The 14,539-nt window shown below is 39.5% G+C and overlaps 2 protein-coding genes across 2 annotated transcripts in view; both read right to left on the bottom strand.

Annotated features, from left to right (window-relative positions):
• The window catches only part of LOC309477898 (uncharacterized protein), a 97,505-nt gene that overhangs the window by 82,853 nt on the left and 113 nt on the right, over positions 1 to 14,539 (bottom strand). The window contains exon 2 of the mRNA XM_082141399.1: positions 10,992 to 11,719. The gene's annotated coding sequence lies outside the window, so the exon portion shown is untranslated. The remainder of the gene's footprint in view (positions 1 to 10,991; positions 11,720 to 14,539) is intronic.
• Positions 357 to 14,539, bottom strand: part of LOC309477908 (uncharacterized protein) — a 61,268-nt gene continuing 47,085 nt past the window's right edge. The window contains exons 2-3 of the mRNA XM_082141414.1: positions 9,351 to 9,464; positions 357 to 8,548 (exon numbers count right to left, since the gene is read on the bottom strand). Coding sequence (XP_081997540.1) covers positions 7,617 to 8,548; positions 9,351 to 9,408 — 990 coding nt within the window. The 5' untranslated portion in view covers positions 9,409 to 9,464 and the 3' untranslated portion in view covers positions 357 to 7,616. The remainder of the gene's footprint in view (positions 8,549 to 9,350; positions 9,465 to 14,539) is intronic.

The raw sequence follows: 14,539 nt of genomic DNA on the forward strand, positions 1-14,539 counted from the left end.
GTTTATAAGTATTGTGTTAAAGCTTATCATAGCACAAATTGAATCAACACAAACAACAATTCTGAGGAAAAATATTAACTATAAGTAAACTTACACTTATTCTAAGTCATTTCCACTATTGTATGTTGTTGCCGTATGGCAACATATCATAAAGTACCTTAAAATAATGTTTTATTTTAAAGCACTTCAGTTAAGGCATTCTAAGAAAAGAAAAAGAGTCAAATATTTTTTTTCTATAGGTCTGTCATAATGTGTGCGGTAGAGGGTTAAGAGCTTATGCACGGATCCATTATACAGTTACACAATATGCATTTTCTCTCAACTATTTACATTCCAAAACTGCAACAATTTTGTAGGTATTTGACCATTTTAGTGCAATAAGTCACGAAAAGAAGTTAATTTGGTACCTGCTCAAACAGCTTTTGAGAGGTGGCTTTATGTGCGGGCCACTTATATAGATCAGTGCGCACTTTTAGTGTGAGCTTGAAACCTGCGGGAAGTGCTTTAAAAGTCAGTACTGTATGTTTTAATTCTGTCACTCATCATTAACACAACACAACACACACAGCATTTCAGTTATTGTAATCTTTTTTATTTTTTTTTATATTTTATTTGTTTTACTGAACAGAGGTCCAAAATGGAAACATTAGCACGGTATACCAAATACATAAAAGTTAAGCAACTCTAGTTACAGATTAGTATTCCTGATACATAGGATAGAGGAGTTCCAGACAGATCACAGTGGTAACATCAGATGAGTAAATTAAGAGTTACAAATATGTAATGAAGTATAAGACCCAGTATATATTCATCACATTCCAAAGTAATCTAATACAGGCTTCCATATTTTCCTAAATATTTCTAGCTTGTCGTTATTGATAAATCGTAACTTCTCAATATGAATAATGTTCACTAGCTCACTTTGCAGCACATCGAATGTTGGAACAATATCCAGTTTCCACCTCTGAAGAATCAGTCTTTTTGCAAGAACCATAAATAAAGAAATACCCTGTTTTTCAAATTTACTGAAAGAAGGTACTGAAATCACCCCAAAAATGGCAATCATCGGATCTGGAGCTATCTCTTTTTTATACATTTTTGAAAGTAGGTCGAAAATATCAATCCAGTACTTGTGAAGGTTGCAACATGACCATAGTGAATGTAGAAGTGTACCTTCTGCAACCTTGCATTTATTACATACCGGTGATACTTCAGGGAAAATCTTATGCAATTTAGTTTTACACATGTATACTCTATGTAAAGATTTGAACTGGATTAAGTTGTGTCTAGTATTAATCGAGCAATCATGTATGTTTTGTAGGCATTCCTCCCATTTTGCATCCTCAATGGCGTAACCTAAATCCTCCTCCCATGCTTTCCTAATTGTAGTTGTGTCGCTATCCAGCAGATCAATTAATATATTATAGAAATATGACACCGCTTTGGAGTTTCCGGCTTTAAATCTATTTATTTCCTCTAATTTGTTGTGCTTTTTAAATTGTTCAAAGTCGGGGAAATACTTTCTGACATAGTCTCTAATTTGCAGATATCTAAAAAAGTGAGAATTTGGTAGCTCATACTTTGATTGGAGCTCTTTAAATGACAGAAATTGCTCATTCATATAAAGTGAGCCAATGCAACCTATTCCCTTCCGTTTCCAGAGTGAAAAAACCATATCATTAAGAGCGGGAATGAAGGAGTGATTCTTGCATATAGGGCTATCAAGATCTACCTTAGGGGCTTTAATATATATTCTAATTTGTTTCCAAATTAGAGACTGACCGATTACAAAGTGGCTGTTGTAAATAAGCTTGCTAATCTTCCCTGGACTGTTGCACAGTGCCTGTAATGAGGAGTTAGGACAAAGGGCTTGTTCAATTCTAAGCTATTCAGGTTGTTCACCAGTTGCATCTGCTGAATAAACTCTCCACCAAGAAAATATATTCAAATGTGCAGCCTAGTAGTATGCTTTAAAGAAAGGTAACCCAAATCCCCGCTTTTCTTTAGATTTTAATAAGTGTTGTTTTTTCATTCTTGCCACTTTATAATTCCATAAAAACTGAATAATTATCTTGTCTAGCTCTTTAAAATAGGATTGTGGTATACATGAAGGGATAGATTGAAATAGGTGGAGGAAACTCACCATCTTTACCGCATTAATTTTACCCACCATTGAAATTGGCAAAGTTTTCCAGAAATCTATATTATTTTTTAATTGGCTGATTCTCTTTTGCCAATTGACTCTAAGTATATTTCTTGGATTTTTTGTTATTATGACACCTAGATAAGTAAATTAGTTTTCTGCTATCTTGAATGGGGTGGAACTTACATACTGTTTACAAGCTTTGGGCGAAATAGTCATCATTTCACTTTTTTCCCAATTAACAGTAAAACCTGATATATTCCCGAATCTTGTAATTGCAGTGAGGAGATGTGTAACAGACTTACAGGGATTCTTTATAAACAACAGTAGCCTATATCGTCTGCGTAAAGTGAAATATGTTGTGGTAGGCCACCTAACGTAATAGGTTGGATATCTGCCTGTTGCCGAATGTATGCAGCCAAGGGCTCTATCACAACTGCAAAGAGAAATGGGGACAGTGGACATCCTTGTCTCGTCCCTCTATAGATTGAAAAAGGAGCTGAGATATTATGATTAGTCACTACTGAGGCTTTTGGACAGCAATATATTGTTTTTATCCAATCTCTAAAAACATGGCCAAAACCAAATTTGTTTAGGACTGACATCATATATCTCCATTCCACTTGGTCGAATCCCCCTTGTGCATCCAGTGAAATAACTGCAGCTTCTTCTTTATGGTTTGAATATAGAACATTACATAGGCGACGCAAATTAAAAAAACATGTGTCTACCTGGCATAAAGCCTGTCTGATCTGGATGTATAATATCGCAAATGTGCTTCTTCAATCTATTTGCAAGGATTTTCCCAATTATTTTTGTTTCAGTGGGTAGTAAAGAAATCGGTCTGTATGATGACACCTGCAGTCGGTCTCGATCTGGTTTAGGTATAAGAGCAATATTGGCATCATACATAGATGCGGGGAAATGGCCAACTTCCTGTGAATGTCTAAACATGCGTACCAACAATGGCAGAATAACCTTGCTGAATCTTTTGTAAAATTCTATGCTGAATCCATCAGGGCAGGGGGCCTTGTTGTTAGGAAATTCTTTAATTGCGTTTTCCACCTCTTCAATACTTATATCTGCATCTAATGTCTTTAACACTAGAAGTGCCATGGCGGTCATTTTGACCGTTTTGAATTTTATATCTGCAATAACTTTGTTGAAAAAATAAATAAAATCCTGCCGGTACCTGACTTTTCCTAAAAGTGTCTGTATTTTCATTTAAAATGTTTTTCATATAAATTGCACATAAGGCAAAAAAACAAATGAACATATTTACCTATTTCTGCCATAGACGGTCATATTGACCGCACTGAATTTCGCGGTATTATTATAGGCTATACCAATATACACAACAATAAAATGTGGTAAAAATACACAAAACATATTCAACAACAAATAATTTAAATGTAATGATATTCAGAACAGAACAAGAATGAAAAAATAACTATAAACAAGCCAAAATGAAATACTTTATAAGCGCAAGTGAAAGTAAGCGGCGTTAGGCTCACGTAATTCTCTAATTAGAATCAAAATGTTTCAACATTTGCGATGTATTTGGATGGTAAACTATTTTAAACTAAACTACTTTATTATAGGCTTTGTACTTCACTCACGTTCCAATATCGACGGAAAAAATCATCCTCTTCACACGTGCAAAATGGTACGAATTGTACGAGGCTATACTATATATAAACAGAGCAGTGGAATTTTTATGTTAGGTTGACTATTTTATTATGGCTAAAATGAACAGGCTGCAATGTCAAGACTGCAATGCTGTAATATGGTGTGTGTGTGTGTGTGTGTGTGTGTGTGTGTGTGTGTGTGTGTGTGTGTGTGTGTGTGTGTGTGTGTGTGTGTGTCGGCGGGCGCGATCGAACAGTGGAAACATGAAAACATAGGCTACTCCGTTATTTTGTTCAGGACATCTACAGATATTATTTATAAATGTATAATTAAACTTGTTTAAATGTAAAGTTTGGTGTTGTTTTGTTTTTAAAATATATCCTAATACAATAAATGCATTAATCTCTCAATTGGGTATGTATCATTAAAGATATAGAGTTTGAAATCTAGCGGTCAAAATGACCGCTCGCGGCAGTTCTAGTAGTTATGGAATTCTGGCACTTCTAGTGTTAAAGCCTCTTCGCTTAATTTTGGCAAATGTATTCCTTCCAAAAAACTATCAATATTTTCCTGGTCAGACTTGTCTCTGGAGGTATAGACCTCAGCATAAAAAGTCGCAAAATTTTTATTTATTTCATTTGGATTAGTTATTGTTTTCCCCTCTTTACTCTTAATTTGATATATGGCTCTAGACGCTTGATTTTGTCTAAGTTGCCGTGCTAGAAAATTTTGGGGCTTATCTCCTAATTCGTAGTATCTTTGTTTAACTTTACATAACAATTTTAGTACACTGCCAGATAATAAAGAATTGTATTCATATTTCAATGCAATAATTTCTTTCAATAATTCAGTATTTGGGCAATTTTTGTGTAATCTTTCTAATTTGGTAAGAGTATTTTCTAATTTAGTCATTCTCATCCTAACTTTCTTCCTTTGAGCAGTCTCAAATACTATTATTTCCCCTCTGACTACAACTTTCAGTGTCTCCCATAAGTTTGAATCATGCACGTCACCGTTATCATTGATTTCTATAAATTCCACAATCTTTTTTTCCAGCTCTTTATTAAATTCTTCATCCTTTAAAAGTGTATTATTTAACTTCCACCTAAATTCTCTTCTTAAATTATCCAATCTAAAATCAACTGACTGGGGGGCATGATCTGATATTATAATATAATGATATTGTGACTTGCATACATTCGGCACCAGATTTGAATCCAGCAGAAAAAAATCAATGCGCGAGTATGTCTTGTGCACGTGAGAGTAAAAGGAAAAATCTCTACCTGAAGGATTAAGAATCCTCCATATATCGACAATGTTTAGAGATTGCATATACTGTCTTAACGTTGTATTAGATTTAGAAACAGTGCTGGCAATCTGACTTGGTTGTCTATCGAGCACATTGTCCAGCACACAATTAAAGTCTCCTCCAATAATTACATTTGATTCAGAGATATTGGGGATTAGTTTAAATACATTCTGAAAGAAGAGGGGATCATCAAAATTTTGTGCATATAAATTAACTAAAGTAATTTGCTTTGAATTTATGGAGCCCAACACAATAATATATCTACCGTTTGTGTCAGAGATAGTCTTGTGATGGACGGATGGTATATTCTTATGAATCAAAATAGCCACACCTCTGGCTTTGGTAGAAAAGGTGGACTGATACACTTGTGCAATCCAGTTAGACTTTAATCTATTCTCGCTACCCTTCTTTAAATGTGTTTCTTGAATAAAACCTATATCGGTTTTCAAGGCTTTAAGATGTAGAAGAACCTTTCCACGCTTTGCAGGGCTATTCATTCCCCTAACATTCCAACTGATGAGCCTAATATTGCCCAGTCTATCACTGTGATCATTACCGTAAGTATCAGTTGACATTTATGCAGTTACAATATATACATTTATATATGTATAAACCGCACCATAACCAAAACAAGAACATTTGGACCTTCTTTGAACTCGTGAACTTAAACACAACCCACGGAATACCCACACAAGGTTTCCTTCCCCCCCACCCAAAGCTTCCAGGGAGGCAACTAAGAAACATAGCGCCTCTCTCCCTACTCACCAAACCACAAATAAACCTTACCGGCGACTGTATGTGTTAGCCACCCACACTCCTCTGCTGAAATTCAAATACACTGTCCGCTTTAATGGTACATATAGTCTTGAATAATCGAGTCCATACTATGAACCATAAGATCTCTTACATTTAGCCTCTCGAGGGATTCAATACGGCCTTCGTGCGCCTGCACTGCTTCCTCAGTTTCTTCAACTCGAGCAGTCATGTCAGTCAGCGCCGATGACAAATTAGAAAGCGCAGAAGAGAGTTCACCCAGTCTTTGGTCCACAGTCTTATTCAAGGCACTGATTGCAGACATAAGATCCTCATTTGTAGTCGGCGGAGATTTAGCCTCAGCTTCTCCCGCGATAGACTCTGTAACTTTTTCGCCCTCTTCTGCTCCCCTCTCCGGTTTCTTAACTTTATTTGGCTTCGTCATGTTGCGCTGTAAACCCTAATAACTTAAGCTGCAAAGCACAGTTAATTAATCTGCTGTAATTAGGACTTTTTTAGGTATTGAAGCGGAGCCAAGAAAAACACGTCTATTCCATGTGCGTTCAAACCGGAAGCCCCCCAGTTATTGTATTCGGTTGGGAATATATTTCTGCATCACATCTTGCTCTTAAGGGAAACTCTTCCCCTCACACCGTCCAAGATATATATGACTTTCTGTCTCAGATGAACACAAACAGAGATTTGTAGTCCATGTAATGCAAAAGTACAAGACCGCTTAAAAAAATTAACACAAAAAGTGAAAACAAAGGTAATGTTAATTAGTGTTTCTCTTACACACGCCTATTGTTTCACTTAACTCTTTCCCCCCAATTGAGGAATTTTTCCAGCTTTCCGTGTTTACACTGTTAAATGGTAGGGGGCGCTATGACATCTTCTGAAAGAGTACCGAATCTCCTTATCAAAACACATGCTAAGAAGATGCAGAAACAAGCGATATCATATGTAATCATGTGCATATGTAAAATAACGCGATCACCAACATTAAACGGCATATAAATCAAAACTGCCTAATGTTGCTAAATGAAATGTCGACCCAGGACGAGCTATAAGACTGTGCAAGCATTAGGGGTATTGATGGGCTCGATCTACTCCATCTATGTTTTGATCATCGTTCTGAATTCGATTCAGACGAAGCCTTTGTCAAATATGTGATTTTCTCTGCTTTTTGTTTAAAATGTTGCTTTTTTTATGAAACTTACCCACATTCAAGTGTTGATAAAAAAAGAATGCATGAAGATAGAATAAAATGGGCTGGCAGTGGCAACGTAAAAAAAAAAAAAAAAACGCTGGTGGGGAAAGAGTTAAGAAGACATTGATTCATCAACTGGAGTTGTTTGGAATAACGCTGATTACTTTAGTTGTAGAAGTTTTTGAAGGATCAACTTTGCATGTTCTGTGCATTGTATACAGAGAGAAATTATTTTTCCAAAAATCTTTGTTTTCATCTAAAGAGTCATATGTGGAGAAAATAGTCCAAAATCTCTACCAGTTGACAAATTTCTACCGCAGTGGTTCCCAACCACGTTCCTGGAGGCCCCCAACACTGCACATTTTGCATGGCTACCCAAACAAACACACCTGATTCAAGACATCAGCTTAATAGTAGAGACTACAAGACCTGAAAATGGTGTGTAAGACAATGGAGACATAGAAAATGTGCCATGTTGGGAGGCTGCAGCAATGTTGTTGGGAACTCCTGTTCTACCAGTCCATTGTGTCTGCCGGTATATCGCCCACCTAGATCTGAACATGAAAGTTTGCTCACTTAGACACCTTTGGGCAATGCTTTTTCTTATGAACCTGTAGATGAGATATTTGGATGAAACTTTTCCCACACGAAGAGCACTGGTGCGGCTTCTCTCCAGTATGAACTCTCTCATGATCTTTCCAGTGTTCTGACCGAACAAAACTCTTTTCACAGTGTGAGCACTTGTACGGTTTCTCTCCAGTATGAACTCTCTGATGTCTCTTTAAGGTGCCGGATGCAATAAAGGTCTTCCCACAATCAGAGCATAGATGAGGTCTCACACCAGTATGAATACTCTCATGCACTTTAAAAGCATTAAGTAGTGAAAAACCCTTTCCACAAAAAGAACAGATGTGGGGCTTCACATCTGCATGAATTTTAAGGTGTGCTCTTAAGTTTGATGCCAAAAGAAATGTTTTATCACACTGATCACAGCTGAATGACTTCACTCCAGAGTGAGAGAGCAGATGATCTTTGAGCACTCTTTTCTGAGTGAAACACTTCCCACACTGAGTGCATGTGAATGGTTTTTCTCCAGTGTGAATTCTCATGTGCACACTAAAGTTTCCTTTATGTATGAAACTCTTTCCACACTGAGTGCATGTGAACGGTTTTTCTCCAGTGTGAATTCTCATGTGATCATTTAAGCTTCCTTTATATATGAAACTCTTTCCACACTGAGTGCATGTGAACGGTTTTTCTCCAGTGTGTGATCTCATGTGATCATTTAAGTTTACTTTCTGAGTGAAACTCTTTCCACATTGAATGCAGGAGAACGGTCTTTCTCCAGTGTGTTCTCTCGTGTGTCTCTTAAGGTTTGATTTATGTCTGAAACTCTTTCCACACTCAGAGCAGGTGAAAGATCCTTTTCCAGCTCGGTTTTGTGTGAAATTCTTTTCAGTATTTGAAATGACTTCATTTTCATTCTGTTTGTCTTCCATCGGGTCTAAAATCAGCAAATTCAATAAAGAAGGAGAAATGAGAAATGAAAAGAATATGGTTCAATCACAATTTAGCAGACATCTTGTTTAATGCTAGTATCTAGTTTCAGATATATTATGTCATTTTTCATCGTAATGTTCCTCAGTAGGGGTGTAACGGTTCTCTGTAAAAAAAAACAAACAAAAAAAAACATTCAAACCAATGCAGTATGCTGGAATAAATGCACTCGTTGTTTGTGTGTAGCCTACATATGATGGCATTTTGACCAGCTGAGAACTCGTGAAGAGCTTATAAATTGTGTAAAGGAGTCAAAACAGCGGAAGGAATCCCTCACACACACAAACAAATATCTGCTGTGAGGAGATGCGGTTCTGATGCCGGTACCGAACTGTGATGGGGCAACATCACGACTATGACGAGAAAGAAAATTATATGCATGAGCATTTTGTCCTTTTTAGGGTCTCATCTTCCTGTTTTTGGTTTGTTTACATGTCTTTGGTCCGTGTTGCGTTTATATATAATTCGAACCGCAGCAGAGTTCGTTTGGAAGCGGACCATGACCCATCTTTTCAGCGCTCTTGGTCCACTTGTTTGGTGCACACCAGGGTTCAGATAGCAGCATTCACACTTATTCAAATGAACCACACTAACAGTGCTATTGCGCCAGGGTTTTTTTTTTTATTGAACCAAACATGTCAAGTGTGAACACAAACTAAAACCATGATAAAAACCGAACCGTGAGTAATTTTAACCGTTACACCCCTATTCCTCAGTAGTCTTTGAAGAGAATAATGGAAAACACCAACCAATTTGTTCCTCTGTATCTTCTTCTTTTACTCTGCAGGGTTCTTTCTCAAACTCCATCTTTTCAGTATTATGTCAGTAGTTTCTCCTGGAGTAATTCCTCAAGCTTGCTTCTCCTGTGGGAAGATGGAAATATTCCACAGCATTTAAACTCTCACAAATCTTCACTGACTAAAGGTGTGAATTGGGGTCGCTGTTGCTCATTTAGTAGATGCTCATCACATTTACAATCTATGGGGATAGAATAGTTGCCTTATTACAAATTAATTAATTGAAATTTACAAATAAAGGTAAAGAGTTTCACAAAATTAATAAAATTCATAAATGAATAAAATGAGATTTGAAAATAAAATAAAATAAAATAAATGTACAAATGTATTTTATGTCAGAAACACAACTCTGGCTGGCATTGATTTGTGAATCGCTTCTTGTGCATTTGTAGATCCCCGCACGCATTTGTGAATTTTGAAACATTTCTAGCATCAAGACGTGCAGACAAATCCACAAAATATAGCTGCAAGCAGCGTTGACGGGCCCAAGACTACATATGATGGCATTTTGACCAGCTGAGAACTCGTGAAGAGCTTATAAAATGTGTAAATTTTATATTATTTCAACTTTAGGAAAAACTGTACACTACGTTGAAATAATTTGAATATGCCACATTTACTGCAGCGGCTGTTGCCACTATGACCATAAACCACAACAGCCACATCCATGAGATCATTTAGATGAATATAATGTCATAGGATGTTATAGGTCACTTCCAAATGAGTGAGAAGTTATCATTTGCAGCTTAAATTTTGTAAGTCCATAAGTATTTATCTTAAGTGTTTTATATATTTTATGTATGTTTTATGTATTGTTGTCAGTACACACTACAAATAAACTGGTTCTTGCCTTTATTTTGTCATTCAAACGTAGGAAAAGACAAGGCCTAAGACATTTCTTATCCTTTAACCCTCTGAGGTCTGAGCTGTTTTCTGGGCTCTGGAGGTGTTCTGACATGCTCTGACATTTGTGTTTTTTTCTGTTACTAGTGACATTTTCATAGCTAAAGTCTGATTACACTGTATTCAGCACAAACTCTGCTACAATAATATATCAGCAGCATGTATGTAAAAGTTTGTAGTTTTGAGATAATGACATTTATGCGTGGTTTGTGAAAATACAAAAAAAAAAATTATCACTGAAATAAGGCCATGAAACCCATACTGATTATTTCTTCACAAGACTTTTGAAAATTGTATGACATAGCCTAGAATATTTGCTCCAAAACTATGTGAAAATCACCCTGACTGCTCATTCAGATAAGACAATATATTGATTTAAAATTTCTAAGACGTGTTTTGTGTGACAAAGCCATATGCGAAGAGGCGTGATCATCTCATGAATATGTAAGGTTAAACACCTGAGAAAGACAAAGACACTCCCCTAACTGCCCTATTAGGAGCGATCAGGCCCTGTCATTCAGAGCAACCTTGCACAAAGAATGAGGAGATTTAAAAAAGAATGGCTTTTAGATTGTTTGGATTTATTTACAACACAACACAATCCAAAAATACAAATGACAAAAGAGCACATTGAAAACAATGATCCAAAGACAGAGACCTTTGTGCCATTCCTAAAAACATTGTACATACCTTTCATTTCCAAGGTGTTTGATTTTCACTTTACCATGTTCATGTACAGAGACTCATGTGAATGTTGAAGTCAGCAGGACTCAGTTGCATCTGGTCCCTGAAAGAAAAAAAAAAAGAAAAAACTGTGAACATACTGATATCAAGAGAAACTATAGGGCTGCACGATTTTGGGAATAGATTTTAGATTTTTCTGGTTAAAATTTCTTTTTAAAATTCACAGAATACACACACACACACATGTTTCCAACAATATATAATGAACACCAGGTTTGTTGTGCCTTGTAGGCATAGGCTACGCAGTGCTGCATAAAATAATAATAACAATAAATTAAATCTTCCAAAAGATTTCAAGAACAACTACACTAGAGAAAAATATATTGATTATCATATGTTACTTCAAATGTTTCCATTCGTTATGATGATATGAAATGAGATAATAGTAAAAACATAAAGCCTAATGTTTGGTGCAGTTTTCCTTTCAAACGCAATCGCGCTCCAAAATATGATACATTCAAACGCACAGCGCGCTCCAAAATGTGATACCACAGCGCGCTCCAAAATATGATACATTAAAACCCACAGCGCGCTCCAAAATATGATACATTCAAACGCCATCGCGCTCCAAAATATTAAACATTATGGTTATACATATCTATGTTTGAGCAGATATCCACAAACAGTATTTAACAGTAAACACGGGTCTAAATAGTATAATATTCACCATTTATCTAGCAACAGTTCAACTGCAATGTGTCACAGTGTGAGACTGTTTTGTGTTATTGTATTGTATTAGTGTTGTTCCCTGAGTTGCCACCAGATGTCTCTTCCCCTCACTGTCATATGTATCATGAACTGCATTTCCCATACTCCTGTCTGTTAATCATTGATCATTTGTCACCAGCTGTTTCCCATTAACCTGCATATATAAGCTGTGTCTTTGTGTGTGTCTTTTGCTGGTTCATTGTTTGATGTCACTGGTTGTTCTGTTGCCTTCTCTGTGTCACCTGTTTGGATTATCATTTTGTGTACGGCTGTGAGTTTATGTTTGATATTAAACACCTCACTTTGCTGCACTTTGGATCCTGTGCTTATTACCTTGGCGGTCGTGACAGAATGAACCAGCCATTAAGGAAGGAGCGGGTTATCAGCCACAGGAGTTATCTGTAGCCGGAGTTATTTTTGTATCACTGCTATGGATCTGACACAGGAGAGCAACTTGGAGCGGGTGAGAGAGGCACTGAGTACCAGGGTGGCGGATTTGCAACAACAGCTCCTGTTGTTGCAGAGTGGTTCCGTGTCGCCCACACCATCCATTTCCCCCAACCCCACGGAGTTGAGTGGTCAGCCGGAGCCTAGCACGGACTTCCCTGAGAGATACGCTGGTGAGCCTAAGTTATGTGAAGACTTTATTAATCAGTGTTCTCTGCATCTAGATATGCATCACAGGACTTTCGAAACTGAGGAATCGAAAGTAGCGTTCGTGCTACTGCTGCTGACCGGTCCAGCAGCCACATGGGGAACAGAGGTGTGGGAGAGACGGGACCCATGCTGTGCCTCTTTCAAGGCACTTACCGGGGAGATGATTCGGGTCTTTTCCAAGACTAAGGTGAATTCTTCTCGGAGGTCAGGAAGGAGACCCCGTCCAAGCAATTTTTTGAGGGGAGGTAGTGCGCACCGGTCGTTGTGTGTTGGGACTCTGGGCCTGCGGGAATACACACCCGAGTCATATCACAAGATGGTTGCCACACCTGAGCCTCTTCACAAGATGGCTGCCACACCCGAGCCAATTATGGATGTAGCGAGTGCTAGAGACATGATTGTTTCACTCTTTCCCGAGCGTCGGCCACGAGAGAGGGAGATGGAGAGGAGACCCAAGCCTATTCATAAGATGGCTGCCGCACCAGAGCCACTTCACAAGATGGCTGCCGCACCAGAGCCACTTCACAGGATGGCTGCCTCACCTTTCTCTCCTATCCATGCCAGAACCCAGCGTCTGAGGTCTAGTCTGGCAGAGACTCCATTAGGGTCAGTGCGGAGGGCTGGCCTTCCAACCCCGATGCCGGTTTTCACGAGGGCCACTGCCAAGCCTGCACCTGCCCTCAAAATGGCCGCCGCCAAGCCAGCAGCAGTACCCAAGATGGCTGTTGTCTCAGCGTCACCTGTTCTAAGGAGGGCTATCATCATGCCTGCACCTGTTCTCAGGAAGGCACCAGAGGTATGTTCATTGGACTCAGTATTTCCTGTGTTTACCATGGCTCTGTGGTGTGTGTGGTCTGCTTTCTGCTCTTCTGTTCAGCAAGATGTCTCTCAAGCCCATGAACCTGAATCGGCCGTTGAGTCTGAATCGGAGTCTCTTGAACTTCCTGTCACGGCTGAGAGGTCTGAGCCTGAGTCTCTTGCACTTCCTGTCACGACGGAGAGGTCTGAACCTGAGTCTACTGTACTTCCTGTCACGGCTGAGGAAGATGAACCTGAGTCTCTTGCACCTCCTGTCACGGCTGAGGAATATGAACCTGAATCTCTTGCACTTTCTGTCACGGCAGAGAGGTCTGAACCTGAGTCTACTGCACTTCCTGTCACGACTGAAAGTCTCTCCGTCCTGCCCAAGATGGATGACTCCGAGGTCTCTGAACTCTCTGCCTGGCCCAAGATGGCCGATTCTGAGCTTCTTGAACTCTCTGCCCGGCCCAAGATGGACGTCCCCGAGCTCCTTGAACTCTCTGCCTGGCCCAAGATGGCCGACCCCAAGCTAGTTGAACTGTCTGCCCTAGCTAACCTGGCCCATAGGGCCTCTTGTGCTTTTTTGCCCAGGTTCTTGTTACCGCCAGCACCACCATGGGTTGCAGCTCGGCTCTGGTGTCTGGAGATGCCTGCAGCACCACCCTGGTCTCCAGCGCCGTTCTGGTCTCTGGTCCCGCCTGCGGCCCCGCCCTGGCTCCCTGCACCGCCTGCGGCCCCGCCCTGGCTCCCTGCACCGCCTGCGGCCCCGCCCTGGCTCCCTGCACCGCCTGCGGCCCCGCCCTGGCTCCCTGCACCGCCTGCGGCCCCGCCCTGGCTCCCTGCACCGCCTGCGGCCCCGCCCTGGCTCCCTGCACCCCCTGCGGCCCCGCCCTGGGGTTCTAGACCCTCCATCCCTCCCCCAGATCCACCTCCGTTCCTCCACCCACCTGAACTTTTGTGCTTGGTCTTATGGAGTGTCTGGAAGCCACTCCTTTTAGGGGGGAGTACTGTCACAATGTGAGACTGTTTTGTGTTATTGTATTGTATTAGAGTTGTTCCCTGAGTTGCCACCAGATGTCTCTTCCCCTCACTGTCATATGTATCATGAACTGCATTTCCCATACTCCTGTCTGTTAATCATTGATCATTTGTCACCAGCTGTTTCCCATTAACCTGCATATATAAGCTGTGTCTTTGTGTGTGTCTTTTGCTGGTTCATTGTTTGATGTCACTGGTTGTTCTGTTGCCTTCTCTGTGTCACCTGTTTGGATTATCATTTTGTGTACGGCTGTGAGTTTGTTTTTATTAAACACTGTTAACCTGCAAAT

This window comes from Leuciscus leuciscus, assembly GCF_965113295.1.
Source record: "Leuciscus leuciscus genome assembly, chromosome: 16".
In the NCBI taxonomy this organism is placed as follows: domain Eukaryota; kingdom Metazoa; phylum Chordata; class Actinopteri; order Cypriniformes; family Leuciscidae; genus Leuciscus; species Leuciscus leuciscus.